The sequence below is a fragment of the Akebia trifoliata genome, chromosome 2 (assembly GCF_017979445.1).
Source record: "Akebia trifoliata isolate Shusen 1 chromosome 2, ASM1797944v1, whole genome shotgun sequence".
NCBI lineage: Eukaryota > Viridiplantae > Streptophyta > Magnoliopsida > Ranunculales > Lardizabalaceae > Akebia > Akebia trifoliata.
The window spans coordinates 1,470,004-1,485,916 of record NC_141376.1 but is presented as its reverse complement, the minus strand read 5'-3'; the positions used below and the strand labels follow the sequence as shown (position 1 = coordinate 1,485,916).

General features: G+C 35.0%; 2 protein-coding genes across 3 annotated transcripts; one reads left to right on the top strand and one right to left on the bottom strand.

Annotated features, from left to right (window-relative positions):
* Positions 1-369: 369 nt before the first annotated feature.
* Positions 370-4,936, top strand: LOC147408632 (coiled-coil protein). Its single transcript, XM_086420161.1, has 4 exons — positions 370-1,045; positions 3,461-3,580; positions 4,552-4,593; positions 4,684-4,936. Exons 1-3 carry the CDS (start codon positions 488-490, stop codon positions 4,561-4,563), a joined length of 690 nt encoding a protein of 229 aa, XP_086276287.1. The 5' UTR covers positions 370-487; the 3' UTR covers positions 4,564-4,593; positions 4,684-4,936.
* Positions 4,937-6,218: 1,282 nt separating this feature from the next.
* Positions 6,219-14,925, bottom strand: LOC147408631 (Pseudouridine synthase family protein). 2 transcript variants are annotated; one of them, XM_086420140.1, is made up of 15 exons: positions 14,632-14,924; positions 13,769-14,160; positions 11,849-11,969; positions 11,492-11,609; positions 10,048-10,205; positions 9,727-9,798; positions 9,294-9,362; positions 9,125-9,205; positions 8,922-9,041; positions 8,725-8,799; positions 8,512-8,592; positions 7,923-7,996; positions 7,767-7,827; positions 6,682-6,737; positions 6,219-6,459 (listed from the first exon to the last, which is right to left on the bottom strand). In XM_086420140.1, the coding sequence occupies exons 1-15, from the start codon at positions 14,749-14,751 to the stop codon at positions 6,381-6,383; spliced, it is 1,677 nt and encodes a 558-aa protein (XP_086276266.1). In that variant the 5' UTR covers positions 14,752-14,924; the 3' UTR covers positions 6,219-6,380. The 2 variants fall into 2 exon arrangements, 1 of the variants encoding a protein (XP_086276266.1); XR_015171127.1 differs by lacking the exon at positions 6,219-6,459 and having other exon boundaries at positions 7,923-7,998; positions 8,509-8,592; positions 14,632-14,925.
* Between the last annotated feature and the right edge of the window lie 988 nt (positions 14,926-15,913).

Here is a 15,913-nt window from a genome sequence, read left to right as displayed (position 1 = left end):
AGTTGCAATCTAACGATGAAAATCAATTTTTTAATATGTTTTTTTTTTTTAATATAGTGTATTTTGCCACAATCATTTCTAGATGGAATTTGAATTTCGTTGAAAAAGAAATTCCCATGATCAATTCCAATTCTTTTGTTTATAATGTGTCATCGTCACGTGGGTGGGTTCCTTGGCACGTGTTACAATATCTGTGAAGTGATAATCCACGGTTATGTTCTGCATATAACAAGTCAGGAATCACCGTTCCTAAAAATAGGATAGGTGTGTACGTGCCACCTTTTAGTTGGTGCTTACGACACCTCGTGCTCCTAATCAAGTCATTCACGCAACCCAATGTGTATATTTCCTAATCAAATTATGACGAGACACACCGTATGGGATCTCGACTCATAAAAGATCGCCCACAGAGTACCGATTGCGTACCATAATATACTTAATCGATCAGAGCGAGAGAGAGACAGAGACAGAGACAGAGAGAGCAAAGATGCCGAAGAAGATGGGGACGAACAGCAAAGCAGAAGAAGCTAGGGCACGAAAGAGCGCCACAGAGGCAGATCGCAAGGTGCGAGAGACTCGTGAGAAGGAAGAACAGTACTGGCGAGAGGCGGAGGGCTCCAAATCCCGCGCAGCCAAGAAGCGTGAGGACGAAGCCGAGAAGCGAGCCGAGGCCGCCGCTCGCAAAGCCGAGGCACGAAGGATTGCAGAACTAGAAGAAAAGGAGCTTGAGAAGGCTGGGAAAAAACCTGACAAGAAGGCTAATCGAGTCTCCATCCCTGTCCCCAAAGTCACAGAAGTTGAGCTCCAGCGTCGCCGTGAGGAGGAGCGGCTCCAGATCCTTAAGCGTACCGAGGAGGCGAAGAAGCGGCATAGTCGTACTGCAGATGAAGAGGAGTATGAGCGAATGGTGCTTGTTTCCAACACCAATCGTGAAGATTCTTTAATTGAAGCTCATTCGGTAGAAGATGCGATTGCCAGCATGACGGTTTCTGATAGCCTGCCTGCTGACCGGCATCCGGAGAGGAGGCTCAAGGCATTATTTAAGGTACGGTTTTCTTCTTTTGCTTTTTTATTATTTTTATATCAAAGTTGCAGATTCTGTGTTTCGTTCATGCCTCTGAAAATTTTTGTGTTTGGAAATTGTGTGAAGTGTGCTTAATTTGCTTGATATCATGGTTTGTTGATAAAATAGGTGGAAAGATTTATTATTTATTGAGGAACAACACTTTCGGAAATTATACTTCAATTGTTGGTTAAACCATTTAATTTTTCGCATCAAGTAGTATTAGATGACGTTTAGGAAGAATTCACGAGATTTAGGGTTCTTTTGGACCATTTTAGATTATTGGATTAGGATATGTCAAGGAATTTCCCTGAAAGCCTTCATGGCATGGATATATACATTACAATCATGAGTTTTAGTGGTGCCTCATACTTTGCAAAGAGGGGATAATCACCCAATTCTGGCTAATATATCATCCCAAAGTTCACTGGAGCCAATTCAATAGTTTATTTATTGGTGCAAGATTGATCCTTATTTTCAATAGGGTTGGGGGCCTTGAAATGGGGAAAAAGGAGGATTACAATTAAGAAATGGAAAGAAATCCTCCAAAAGCATAGGTTGAATTTCTTTCAAAAAATATCTTCATTCCAATCTCAATTGAGAAGATTAGTTTTTTATTTTAGATTTTATTCCTTATCTGGTGTGCCATGTGGACAGCCTACACGGGAATCTCATGATTCCCGACTTCTCAAGTCTATAATGATACCCGGCTTGTCAAGTCTTCATATGTCTTTGCAGGTATCAACTGCATGAGCATCTTAGGATCACATTTGTTTATTTTAGTAGCTTGGTATCTGAGCAAAATCAAAATCAATGGAACAAAAAAAAAATTCAATAGGAGGCAAAAAAAAAGATTAGAAATATAGTTCCAATGGTGTTGGATTTCTTTTGAAGAAAAAAGTTTTTTTTTTTTTTTGTGTTATTTTTAATTCAACAGCCACTCAATATACCTAGCTAGTATGTAGTTTTTTTTTTTTTTTTGATGGGTAGCTAGTATGTAGTATCTCAGCCAATTAGTCTACTTACGCGTCTACTTTTTTCAAGCAGTGAAAGATTGGATTCATTGTATCACAAAACTTCTAGTTCTGAGTATATTGATATACAAACGAAATCTACCATTTTGTACTTATTTAAAAAAAAATCTACCTTGTTGTAATCCTCTTAATTGAAAGACCCCGACCCCCTATTGGGACTGAGGGACAAAGAATCAGATTAGTGAATAGGCCCCAAGGAGTTTGGGGGTGTAATTGTTGGAATTGGCTATGTACACTGTAAAAAAAACTGTATATATTGTGAGATTTAGTTGCATGGACCAAAGGACGACTTATCAAATTGGATCACACATCCAGGTGCCCGCGTGGATGTAGAGCACAAAATTTTAAGAACTCAAAAAACTTTAAAGCTGACATTTTTTTCACCGTTGATCAACACCTTTTAACTTTGGGAGTTTAATGACAATTTTTTAGGCCTCTGATTTGGGGGAAAAAAGTGTTTTTAAAATCTAATCTCAACCATTAATAGAGGGCTGAGGTGCCCTTAGGACCAATGTGGTAGTCCACCTGGCCAAAATGAGGACCTTGGTTCAGGATCTATATGAACTTTTGGTGTACATATATATACACAACACACACACCTACAGGTTCTATCCATTTATTTTTATACTTTGAAGCACAACCAATGTGTGTAGTCCTCATACGGAGAAAAGTATTGGTGAGAAAACAATTTTATTCTCCATAGATCAAGGTCGGACCCTATATTTCTTTGGTTGGGTCTGGTGATGCCTTCACCAACGTAGATTCTTAGAACCAGATTCAGCTGGGTTGCTTGAAACCAGAAGACTAGGACTGTGAAGATGCCTTGCCTCTTTGAGGACGGCTTTAAATAGTAATTACTATGCTTCCATGGATGTTTAATGTGACATATAATGAGATGTTCAGTTACAATAGCATGTGTATTAATTGGTAGATGTATAAATTCCGCTGTACTAAATTTCCCTCATGAAATGATCAGTTCTATAATTCATTTTTGTTCAGCCTACCCAAATTTTTGGGATAAGGTCTTGATGATTGTAGTTCTTCTTTCCTGATGAATATCTTGCTCTTGGAAAATGCTATGTGACTGCCAAGTTAAAACACATTTATCCCAGGAAACATAGATGTATCATCAAGGGTGAGGACATCTGGTTATCAAACTCTTTTTGGTTGACATTTTTTTCTACAATCTTGCTTCATTTGGCTTGTTTGATAGTGTGGATTTATGATGTTTTCCTTGTAAATCATCAAATTCATTGAACAGTGGAGCTAATTCTCTTCTGCAAGTATCCTATACTCTTGTAATTTTTTCTAATTATTGTAATTTTCTTGTGTTTTATGTGTTCAACCTACCCATTACATTTAGGCTTTTGAAGAAGCAGAACTTCCCAAACTTAAGGAAGAGAAACCTGGTCTGACTCACACACAATACAAGGACATGATATGGAAGCTATGGAAGAAATCTCCGGACAACCCTCTCAACCAGGTAAGTGCAGAGCAAAAGATGTGAGAAATTGTGTACTTGGTCATGACTCCTGAGAGATTTTATCTCCTTTTCTTTATTGTATTGTGATCATTACTCGTGTTATCTTTACTGAGTGATTAGTAGAATAAATTGTGTGATCATTACTCATGTGTTGCCTTTACCGAGTGATTGGTAGAAGAAATTGTGTGCCTTTTTGTGTGTGTGTGTGTGCGTGTGTGTGTCATGCAGTAAGTATGATTGCTATTATCAACAAAAAAAAAAGATTGCTAAGTCCAACTCTAGGGTTCCCAAATTGCAAATGGAAGTTATAATGGAAGCAAAGATTCGGGAATCCGAACTGCCTACAGAATGCCTGCACATTATATATTTGAATAGGGAATGGATCTTGTGCCAGTCTTCTGCATCTGAAGATAATGGAGAAACAGTGCCCTTAAGTCCTTAACCCTAATCCTAATCCTAATCCTTAATTGGTAATCCAAATCTTAATGTGGAATCCTTAACCTTAGACCTTAGTATAATCCAGAAAGGGTTTCACACAATAATAAATGCGGACATTGGAAAGAGGCACCCTCATTTTAATAATATATGAGGCTATTTGTATGCAATGTGGACATAGGAAAGAGGTACCCTCATTTATTTGAATGATTTATTAACTACATGTAATCCTGAAACTTCTATAGAATTTTAATTAACAGCCAAGGGGAAAAAAATAGATGTTCTACAAAATTGAGGAAATATCAGGAGTCAAATAAGTACTATCTTTGATATATCAATTCCATTTGCTTTTAATATCTGCATTTCAAATGCTTACTTTACTTTTGTTTGGAGATTTTCTTATGGGGACCCAATCCACCGGTAGTCAGGAACGACACCTTCCTGTACCCTCGTTTGATGTAAAATGGGAATGATCTTAAATCATCCTTTACGATTATACTTTTACCCTTGCGTGATGTCTAATTTATTTTGTGCAGGTTGCCGAGTGATCCGATGGTACCACCTATCTATTGGTGCAGGCAAGTTCTTTCCCGGATTCACTTTCCCTCAATTTATCGTTATGTTATTAATATATATATTGAGTGGTTTTAATTTTTGGCCTATTTCAGATATTGGGATATCAATCATGCAAATTTATGGCAAATGTTGAGACGTATTCAAGGATTAATTCTTTCTATCCCCTACATGACCTTTTTGAAGATAACCATATCTTATTTACACTGCTTACAGGAAAACAGGATATAGTTTCATTTTTATCATTTATGTGATCATGCTATCTGTGCCAACAATAGACAGTTGCACTTGGTGTATATTTTATGTGGAGAGTATGAAATGCCATGGATGAAACTGAGATTTTTAGTATATTCTCAATTGAAGTAAGCACTGTAGTCCAGCATAGTTGTCCTGAGAGACAATGTTGGCTATATATATATTTTTTTTTGTTGTTGAAAGATTAATTCTATATAGAAGTAAGATTTTTATTGCATCTCTCGAACCAGCTGCATAGGAGGCAACGGCCTATGATGAACAGGATTCAAGTTTGTTGGTTGATTAATAAGGTAATTTGCATTGGATAAAGATGTTGCTAGTAGTCTGATTGGTGGTGTTTGTTTGGGGCAAATAGGTGTACCTGGTTAATTGTTGGGAATGGATGTACCCAATTAATTTGTGTGCCAGTACTTTTTCTATTTCTAATTCTTTTCAAGTTCGAGTCCATCTTTCACTTGAGAAAAAGCCCTACTGGTAATTTCCATTTATTGTGTTGAGCATTATTGGTGGGGGATGGGCTATACCCTGAGTGAAAATCATTAGGTTTCCCATCTAGAAGCCAAATCAAACGGTAACAATTCACATCTCAGATGAGAATGACAAAATAAACTTGCTACATTTAGAAAAATATTGATTATCTTAAATGGATAGTGTAATGGGAATATAATTTTTTCAGAGAGCTGGTTCAATGGCCATGATCACAGCATTAGATGTTAAACGATTGGTTCTTTTGCTTATAGACCCTTATTAATTGCATATTCGGTATACTTTTACAACCAATAACCCTTGTACAGTGGTGGTGCAACCACTATTTTTAATGTTAATATCCTCACATTGGGCATAGGCTCCATCAAGGGGAGATTGTCATTTTTACTGCTATCATCCACACGTTAAGACATGGAACCAATCATGGGAGATTGAATATGCGCCAGGCCTGCACAATTATAAGCTTTGAATTTCTATAATTTAATGGGAATTAATGACAAGAAACTGGATCTGTTCACTGGAATCCATTTGGTCAAGTTGTGCATAGGTTGAACAAGTGGTGCGGATATGGTATAGGTTGAGCTAGTCGTGCAGAGAATGATCCTTCATTTGCAGGAAAGCCAATGATCTCCAGACAAACCAAAGCAGAAAGGAAACGGTCTCACCATCATTTATCCTAATGATTTGGTGTCAACTAAACAGATTTCATTCCTCCATTTTTCAGTACGTGCAAAACTATGTTTTCTGTTATTAAAAATTACTTAATAGCCACTTTCAGTGTCAATTCACATTCTTTTGGATCGTCATAATGTTCTTCTACAGCCTTTTAACTTTATTTTTTTCAAGGTATAAAAATAAAATATCTTCTTGGTACATCATGTGCAAAGACTTTAAAGAAAATAACTTAATGACCATAATTGGTGATTAGAATCACATAAACGTCAATAAAGTTAGAGCATTAAACATGTAATTTCACCGACAATTTAAAACCTCGTGTAGCATGTAAATTGAAGTAGGTTGAACCTTGAATCTTGATTATCACATAGCCTCATTAGTTAAAGCAGTCCATCTTCACATCTGTAACATCAAGTTGCACTATCTCTGCCCTACAACCTAGAATCGAACCAACACTGCAAAATACAATAAATTATATAGGCAGAAAAAACAAAAAAAATATGAAAAAGTCTGATCCGATTCTAAATTCCTAAGGTGAATCAGAGGGGTGCAGGGTTACTCATAGCAGCATTTTTATATCATAAAAATATGGTTGTAATTAGTTAAATAATAAAATTAACTTTGGCAACCACAAAGAAGATAAATAAACAAGATGGAATCAATTAACATTGCCCTACCTTGGCTGGGTGCGTCCAAGATCGCCATGAACAAATTCCTTAATATATGTTCCCGCCTGTACATGGAATACCATCAGTTACACGTGACAAAGTATGGTAGAACCACTCAAAATCTAATTTCGAGGAGAAAACACACTTTCTATTGGTAGTGGGGAAAGCAAAAAACAAAAATCTTCTATGCGAAAGCTTTCTGCTTGTACCATGCATTGCACTCTACCTAGACCCAATGGAAAAAAAATTTAAAAAATTGGATTACTTATTATGAATTCATTGAGAATGATTTTGATCTAGTTCATAGACTATTAGAATAAGGCATTATGGTGGAATCCTCATGAACAGTAAGATTGCTGTCAGTTTGATAATGATCAAGCGACATTGCTTCTTAGGCCCAAACCTAGGAATCCCTTAGATATGATGCAAAATGGATCCTGTTCTATTATTGATAAGTCTATATATGATGAATACAAATCAGAGTTCAAAGAAGGGGATGAATCCTATACATCTTCCTCACATAACACTTCATGAACTAATACTCCAGCTGTAGAATTATTAAGCATTACAATTGTCATTAAAGCCCTTAATGCACCGCATAATTATTTGATTTCCTGGAACTTCCTTTGATTTTAGTATATCATATTCAACGAGTTATATAATAGGGGGAAGATTAATAAAAGTATAACATCACCTTCGTTGCCCTCAATTCAAAGAAAGAAAACACAGTGGAGCCTAATGATTACAGGCCCATCTAATTTTTTGCAAGGTGTTCATAAGATTATTTCTAAAATTCTCAGTAATATAGAACTTTTCAGTGGTGTGGTGTAATCCTCACAAGGACCATATTTGTTAATAATAAGAAACTGATGGCACCCTTATGGCGGAGGAGTGCAGCTGAAGAAATAGGACAATGGGAAAGGTGGGCAAGGTATGCAAACTTGGCTTGGAAAAGACATTGGATGGTATTTTATTACTAGAGAGAATAATTTCACTTGCTCCCAGCATCAATTAATATATTCAGTAGTAATTCTACATAAAAAACTGCAATTTATTTTAATAATTAACAGTTAAAGACTCGAGAAAAAATGTACCTGAGTACATAAATGCAATAGAAAATACTGAGAGCTTCCAACAATCCTCTCAATTGTCATCCTAGGAAGAGAACACATCTTATTAGTTTTCTTCAGAACAGACAAATGAGGACGCCAAAACAAATTATATGCTAACAACTAATATTGGAGTCCTACCAATGAATAAGCTTTTCACGTTCTAATGGACTTCGGCGATGCAGCACCCTAACTGGAGTTCTCTGCAAAATATGCTGAGGAAACAAAGAAACAAACTCATTACAAAGGAGACAACTTAAGAAGATTTGAAATCAGTGATATCAACTGCTTTTGGAGAAAATAGAAGTTTGGTGCCATTATTGAATGAGATCCCAACTAGATGAGGTAATTGACAACACAAAAAAAAAAAAAAAAGTTTAGTATCACCTAATAAGCCAAAAAAGCAACCTGATCGGCTGGGCATCACCATCTGATCTATGACATTGTATTGGACAATCAGACAAATATATCCAACAATCTAAGAATTAGTCACCTCAGCCTAGCCTTTATAAACCTAAAATATTAATCGGTTTGAAGCACCAATCTTGACATAAGTATTACTTATCACAAAAAGATCTTGACACAAGTAGTTCTTCTATTTAACACTGACCGTACAGGCACATGAATAAATCAATAATCTACATACAAGAAAGAAAATGGAATAACAAGAACACAAGATGGACATTTGAATTTTTATATAGCATAATGAGAAGCCTTGCATAGTACCTACCATGTCTTTAAGCAAAGATATAGTCTGCAGGTCCTCATCCTCAAGTGGGCGAGAAATCCATACTAATGCAGCATATTGCTTCTGCATGAAATACAACGGGAATATAACAATAAGCCCATCCAAGGCCTAATTTTCTAGAACAAAGCTAAAAAGATAATATGGTAAATGGTAACATAATGATGGCATATTGACCATTAAGAAAAAAAAGATAACCTGTTTCTCTGCCTCTCCTTCACGCATCAGGGTCCACCCTTGACTACCCACCTCCTTCAGGTTTCTTACCCTAACCTGATTGTATAACTTTTTTGTATAAGAAATTCCTCTCTCCAATTCAGATGGAAAATTCAACACAACCACCAGTGAAAGTACATGAATGGGTGGTTTTTTACATAACAAGCCACTGAACTTACTAATTTGACTTTTGAGTTGTTAATCTTCTCTTCCATTTCTTTGATAGACTCCTTAGATGGAACATGGCGTGCATTTTGTACTTCAACCAGGAAAGGTCGACCTGAACCCAACATTCGCACCTAGACAAACAAGTTGTTCTTGATAAGAAGAGTATTCATCAAATCCATGCACACAGTAAAGAAAAACAGGTCTTGTGTAGTACATCAATATCTTCTCTACCAGCAGCATGAAACTTGTAGTTGTCGCCTCGACATATAGGAAGAATGCTGCTTCCTATTATTTCCTACAGAATAAGTACCATGAGGTTGTACGCTCTTCAATTGCAATTTTGTATACACATGCTTGTTTAGGGTTACAGGATTAGATGGTACCTCAACGGATGCTTCTCCCATTCTTTCATCTTCAATGATCCACCGTGTCTGACTCACATTTCTTGAGTACTGTGGTGCAAATAGTAAAAACATGAATTGCAAGTTCAATAGTGGCCAACATATTTAGGGAGAAAGTTTAATAATGGAAGACCAGTACATATATAATATAAATTATGAAGATGGAACAAATATTACTTAAACATCATATTAGTAGTTGTATAAGGTAGCAAACTAATCTTTGTTTGTGTAAGCTGACACAGAATGTCAAAATTTGTATATTTTGGGGGCATTGATTATTTTTTATGCAGCACGATGATAGATAAGGAAACAGTACCCAAGAAAAATTCAATAAGTGTATCTTGGTATCATCAATATTACATGCTTGCCGCACAGGTGTTCAATTAAGTTACTCAGTACATTATCAGTAGCATACCTTCAAGTATCTCCCACCAATATAAATAGGGGTTCTATAGCAATGAAACACCAAGTTGCAAGGTTGGTTGACCTGGCAAAAGAACCAAACTCAAATGAATAAGACACAACATTAAAATTAGACAAGGGAAACATCAAATCAATCTGAATATGAATGGTGTTAGTAACAGAAAACTGCATTGCTACTGTCAGCAGAGTTCCACCACCACGAAGTGCAAGATCCATGGTATTGAAAACAAGAAACAACTACGATTTAATGGCTTGTTAGTTACCACATTAAGCCTATTCAAATAGTAATGCTATAGGCTGACAATAGAAGTACCTTCTCTGGCAGCGATTTGAGGTGCTCACAAACAACAAGATTATGCAAACCATTAAGAGACCTGTGAGTAACTGCATCCAATTCACTGTCAGAATGTTCCGAACATTCTGTCTGAGGAACTTGTGAGCTATCAACATTGTTTAAACTCGCCTCTGTGCCTGTTTCAATCTGCTAAGTCACTCTCATGTCTGAAAGGTTCAGCAGGTAAACTATTAACAAGATCAATAACTACTAGGAAAATATATGGAGCTGAAGAAACCTATAATATCTGGAAATAGTTGTATGCAAGGGACGAAATACAAACATAATGGCAAGTAAAACAAAATAAGAGACAATTACGCCCAACAAAAAATTTTAATTATGAAGATTAAATATTCGAAATATGACCTCATATGCAAAATTTGTGATCCTGTTCTGTAATGTTAGCTCTTTCTTTACAGATGGTGTTCATTCTTGGAAAGTAGCCAGGTCAAGATATCAGATTCCTTGCCTTCACTTTTATTCAAGTTTCACATTAAATTTCTTCCTCAACTAACATTTTTCATCTATTATCATAATCCTATTTTGTTATCGATATATGCTCAATCTTTTAAATATCTTTAGTCTCCACATGGTACAAAATGCCATTCCAGAAGGGAGTCACAATGAAGCATTACTTACCAAAAAATGACCTCGAGGCATTAAATCTTCTCCAACATTGTGATAATATTTTCTCTCAATTATTTTGTTCTGCTAAAGCAATTGGGGACAAGAATGCTGATGAACTCCATAACCAAAATGTCAAAATACCAATTAATATGAAATAAAGTTATGGCACCTGTGAAGTAGTAACTGGAAGGAATACTGAAACATATAGGATTTGACCATATATACTATCATAACAAATTTCACTACAGAAGGCATTGTTTGATAAATCAAATTTTGGATTTCACGCCTGATCCACTAAATTGATTTTCCAGTGATCAAACACCAATTCCTCAAAATTATCACGTTCTAAATTTTGAAAAAAGATTGCTCCTTTGTTCCCAAAAAATTTTAGTCTTCCTTCACAAATAAATGAAATTGAGGCTAGGATCATTCTATGACTTGATTTTTCACTTATGAGATCACTGAGGTAGGATTATATTTTCCTTTTCCTCCCATCGTGTGGCAAGCATTCCACCATACATCCTATGAGCATAAGAATCATTGGTATAAGCAAAATACAACATTTTTTTACAAATTTATAGTGCCAAAAAGCTTACACTGAGAGCAACCATCTAGTCATGCACAAGTTTTTTTCATCAATTGCAACATATCAGTTGCATCACATTATTATAAGAAGAATGCAGTGAACTACTTAATAATATAGCTAAAGGTTTTAAATGACAAAGAAACATTCATTTGGCCATTATTGCAGAATCTAAGTACAGAATTTTTTTTATCAATATGACAAATGACGTGCCTGTTTTCCTTCTCTTGCAGCCCTGGTCCTTTTCTAGGAAATTTGGAGGCTCTAATGATGCCTTAGTGTGAGTGTATGTCAGACGAATACGGAAAGAGCACACCCCAGATTTAACACCCTGCAGAACTTCAATTTGTAAGGGGGATTTAACGAAGATTGTCAAGTCAATATATTGGAAGCTTCTATCTTTTACAGGCTCCATTAGTTCCTCTAGATTCTACTTATGTAGGCCCTCATATTTTCAAGTCCTTTCCCTCTAAAAATAATTTGTGTGAAAAAACTCAGCATTTTATATAATAACACAAAGAAGAAGATTTTGTATTACTAATCAAAAAGGAGAACAGAATTTTGTATTACCAACAAGGTTTCAAGTGAATTTGTTATTGACAATTTCAAGGCATCCTTCACAGAAATGTGTTCAGTAAGAAACTTCTCTTGGAACCAAAGTTCAGATCCATACTTCCTTTTCATATACAACCTACAAAAATTGAAAAGAATACAAACTTTGACCAATCATACACTGTTATTACTTTATTTTGAAAGACTAGCAGTGACTCAAACTTCCAATATCTAAAACGTAGATATGTAATAGAACAAGTTACGAGGGTGTTTATTTATGAATTTTAAATAACCCATAAAAAGACACTCATCGGTGTTTAGTAAATAAAATGCTGTTCTAGTTAAAATCAGTGGTGAAGAACATAAAATTCATAACCAAATACTTACAATTTTCTTTTAAAAAAATATTCAAACAAATACTCTTTGAAATGCCACAAGGATCAGGTTACAGAAATAGAATAAAGTCAGGAAGCCGGGATGCACATCAATTAGCTTGCAAGATTTGTAGTTTCTCAAGCCATCTTAAAAGAAATACATGGTTGTTCCATCTCCAGATCATAATTAGGAATTCAGTAATATAGCACTGAAAAAGTTTGAGAACAATTCATGTTTGTCATTGAAATATTCTTTCAGAAATCCGGCACAAATAAAAAAGACAAAAGAAAAAAAAAAAGGAAAAAAACCAAAAAAAGAAAAATTAAAATTCTTATTTTCTAATTTTTGTATTAGAAATGACATTTTTCAATCAATTGAAAAATAATACATGTATGCGATACATAATGCATCAATAATTAGACTAGTATAAAAAGATACGAATTCTACTGAATCTTTAAAATGTTCGGTTGTATGATACATTTTACAAGAAATTTATAATAAGTAAAAAATAATACACCTAATTTGTGAACCAGCCAATGTTCTGGATCATCTATACTCCCCATCCAAAACCTAGTTGCAAGAAGCTGAAGCAGTGCTAGCTTCAACTACAGAGGAGTGGGAAAATGGTTGCGAATAAATTATTAGTGCATATTGTAAATATTTTTATCAGTAAAAAGGTTTATTCTAATAGAGAACCCCTAACCGACCCAAAACCTTTGAGATGAGGCTTTGTTGTTGTTGCTGTTGTATTAATAAAGGACGCCAAACTCATAAATAAATACAAATTATAAAATGGAAGGGACTAAGGCTGCCAAGATTATAAGATGGAAGGAACTATGGTTGCGAAGTAAACAAAAGGAACGAGAGGGAGGTAAAAGATATATAAAATGGTGAAAATGATTTCTTAATTATATGCAAATAAAGATTGTAATTTAAAATTTATTAACAGCGGAATATATTAGAAATAAAAAAAATATAAATATAAAGAAACTTAGAAGCTATGATAGCCAAATACAATGATATGGATCCAATGGTATGGGTACACCATTTATATGAAAAGTATTTATTTTAAAGTATCCATATAACATAACTTACAAGTATTAGCAAACAGAATACAAGAGTCATGGACTCATGGTCATGATGGGGGGGGGGGGGGGGGGGGGGGGGGCGTAATAGTTCTAAAGATTCCGCTTGTTATAGGAGTGGTGGTGAGAAAGTGAAAGGAAGCAGAATGGATATCTAGCCCATTAAGACAGGAAAAACTGGATAATGCACACACTTTAGGGTGCATCCAAAGTCCAAACAGCTCCTCCCTTATAAGGATTCAAAGACTTTGGAAGTGCGTTGTAAGGTCGTTCTCTTTCTTTCTTTATTCTTTTTCACAATTAAAAATTAAAGGCTCTTTCTTTCTTCCAAGAATGAGTACTCTCATGGGAGGGAGATCAAAAGCATTCCATTTCAAGAAAAAAAACACCCTTAAAACGCATACAACATAACTCAATTCATATATTCACAAGCAATAATCAAAACAGATAGAGAGATTATCCAAGAAAGGCATGTTACCGAATAGCTTGTTCGTTTTCCAAAATAATTGGTGGAATTGATATTTCAAGGGAAAAGCTATCGATCTCATGGCCCTCTCGCTTTAATAATTCAGCAATTGATACTGCAAAGTCACTATTACGATCTTTTTTCACCAATGTTTCTTTCTCTTGGCTACAAGAAAATTGCAATACACCTAAACAAATTCTGCAAAATACTGGCTCAATTGCCAACTCCTGAGAAGAATGTTGGCTATTTGAATGTTGATTTTCTTTAAGTCCATTTTCCACCAAGTGATTGTGGGAACTTTTTGTTTCTTTAAGAGTCGAATATAAGATTGATGGCGAAAGGGATGAGCAAGAATAAGCATGTCCATGAACCCCAAAGAGTCGCAAGATGCATCGAACACATACCTGTAATGTAACACAGAAACTTAATTCATCAAGTAATAACATTCTCATATGGCTACTGAAGAGAGTGTTTGCACACAAAGCACATATAGTGAGATTAGATAGAACCCCAAGGTTAGATAATCTCATCTTCTATGAAATAAATACTGACAAAGATCCTTCTTCCTATCAATAATTTTATACCAAAATCATCAACCAATCAGAGTGGCTGGACTAGAGAATTTTTTTTCAAATAATTTACTTAAATTAATAGTGTACTAGTTTGAAGAACTTAATCACACTTAGTTCATCAAGACCAATTTTGGGATCAGTTTAGTGGTTGAAAAGGTCAGCCCAATCCGGTTTTTTAAAGAAATTGGTTCTTAAACATTCTGCAATACTGAAAAGAAATAATTAAAGAAAATCAAAGGCAATTTTTATTTTTCTACAAATAAAAAATAAAAAAATTAAGTATAGAGGAAGAAGAAAACGAACCCCGATGGATAACAAGTCCTCTATTGCGTGAGCAGGCAAAGAAAGGACCACATCGGCGATAACCTGCGCATCCTCGGCGCTAGGGCTAACATGCGCCCCCTCTTCGTTCTCGCTCGACATCTCAACTCAGCAAAACACTCCTTGGTTAGCCGCTTCTGCAACGCCCTTCGAAATTCGAATCGAGTCGAACAGCTGCTCCTTGTGGTTTCAAATCAGGGCCACCCGATAACCGATTTGAGGATCCGGGGTCACCCTCTCTAAGAAACAGTGCGACTCCAGGGATTCCAGTACAAACGTATCTCTAGAAACTATATTATGATACTTCAACGATAGTTACTCATCTGTACAATATTTGTATGTTCCCACTAATCTCAACCGTCTATTTATTTTTTTATTTTATGACGGAGAGGTTTGAGGTTTTCTTTGGAAGCGACTATTTGCACACACCAAATATACTCTGCGTACCCATTAAACTATAAATAAAATGTAAAAAAAATAAAATAAAATTTGTATTTTTACCTTTTTGATAAAATTCTCAATGCACACATTTTAATATACCCAACTCCAACTCGTTGTTGTTGTTCTTCTTCTTCTTCTTCTTCTTCTTCTTTTTCTTCTGTCTCTCTCACTTCATATTCATATCCTTTTGTGTTTTGTAAGAGATTGAATTAATAGAGATTAGATTTAAGTATTTTTTTTTAAATTATATTATTTCTTTAAAATTTCTTATATATTTTTTAATTTGTTTGCATTATATCATGAAAGAAGATGAAAAAATCACTAGGAAAACCTTCAAAAACTATGATTTTGGATTGAAGAATTTGAAGATTTTTAATAGGTTTATTTGGTAGGTTCAGATTGAATTTGTTTTAGCAAAGTTGTAGGTACTTACATAATATTATCAAACAGATTCGATATATATCTACTAAACATTACAAATTTGATTTAGGAGATACATATCGAATATTATAAAACAAATTCAATAGGTATCAAATGAATAGAACTTTCTCATATAAATGATTTCGATTCAATTTGAGTAGTTTGAGTACGAAAAACAAATAAGATAAAAAATTAAAACCCTCCTTAAAACCTTTCCAGATACAAAGAAAAAGAAGAAATGAGAAAGAGAAAAAAGAAGAGATTTGGTAGGTAGGTCATAGAGAATAAAAATTTATTTTATTTGATAGATCATGGGGTGTGTGCATTGAAAATCTCATTTAATTAAGTGTGCGTGTGTGTTGAGAATTTTTCACTGCGTTTGGATAGAGCTTTTTGACGACTT

What these genes read in the sequence shown, in the direction of transcription:
- LOC147408632 (XM_086420161.1), top strand. Translation starts at nt 488, where the DNA reads ATGCCGAAGAAGATGGGGACGAACAGCAAAGCAGAAGAAGCTAGGGCA. An exon ending in GGCTCAAGGCATTATTTAAG is followed by an intron (nt 1,046 to 3,460) that starts GTACGGTTTTCT and finishes CATTACATTTAG; the next exon opens with GCTTTTGAAGAAGCAGAACT.
- LOC147408631 (XM_086420140.1), bottom strand. Translation starts at nt 14,751, where the DNA reads ATGTCGAGCGAGAACGAAGAGGGGGCGCATGTTAGCCCTAGCGCCGAG. An exon ending in ATTCACTTGAAACCTTGTTG is followed by an intron (nt 11,610 to 11,848) that starts GTAATACAAAAT and finishes GAAGTTCTGCAG; the next exon opens with GGTGTTAAATCTGGGGTGTG. An exon ending in CTGCAAGAGAAGGAAAACAG is followed by an intron (nt 10,206 to 11,491) that starts GCACGTCATTTG and finishes AGATTGAAACAG; the next exon opens with GCACAGAGGCGAGTTTAAAC.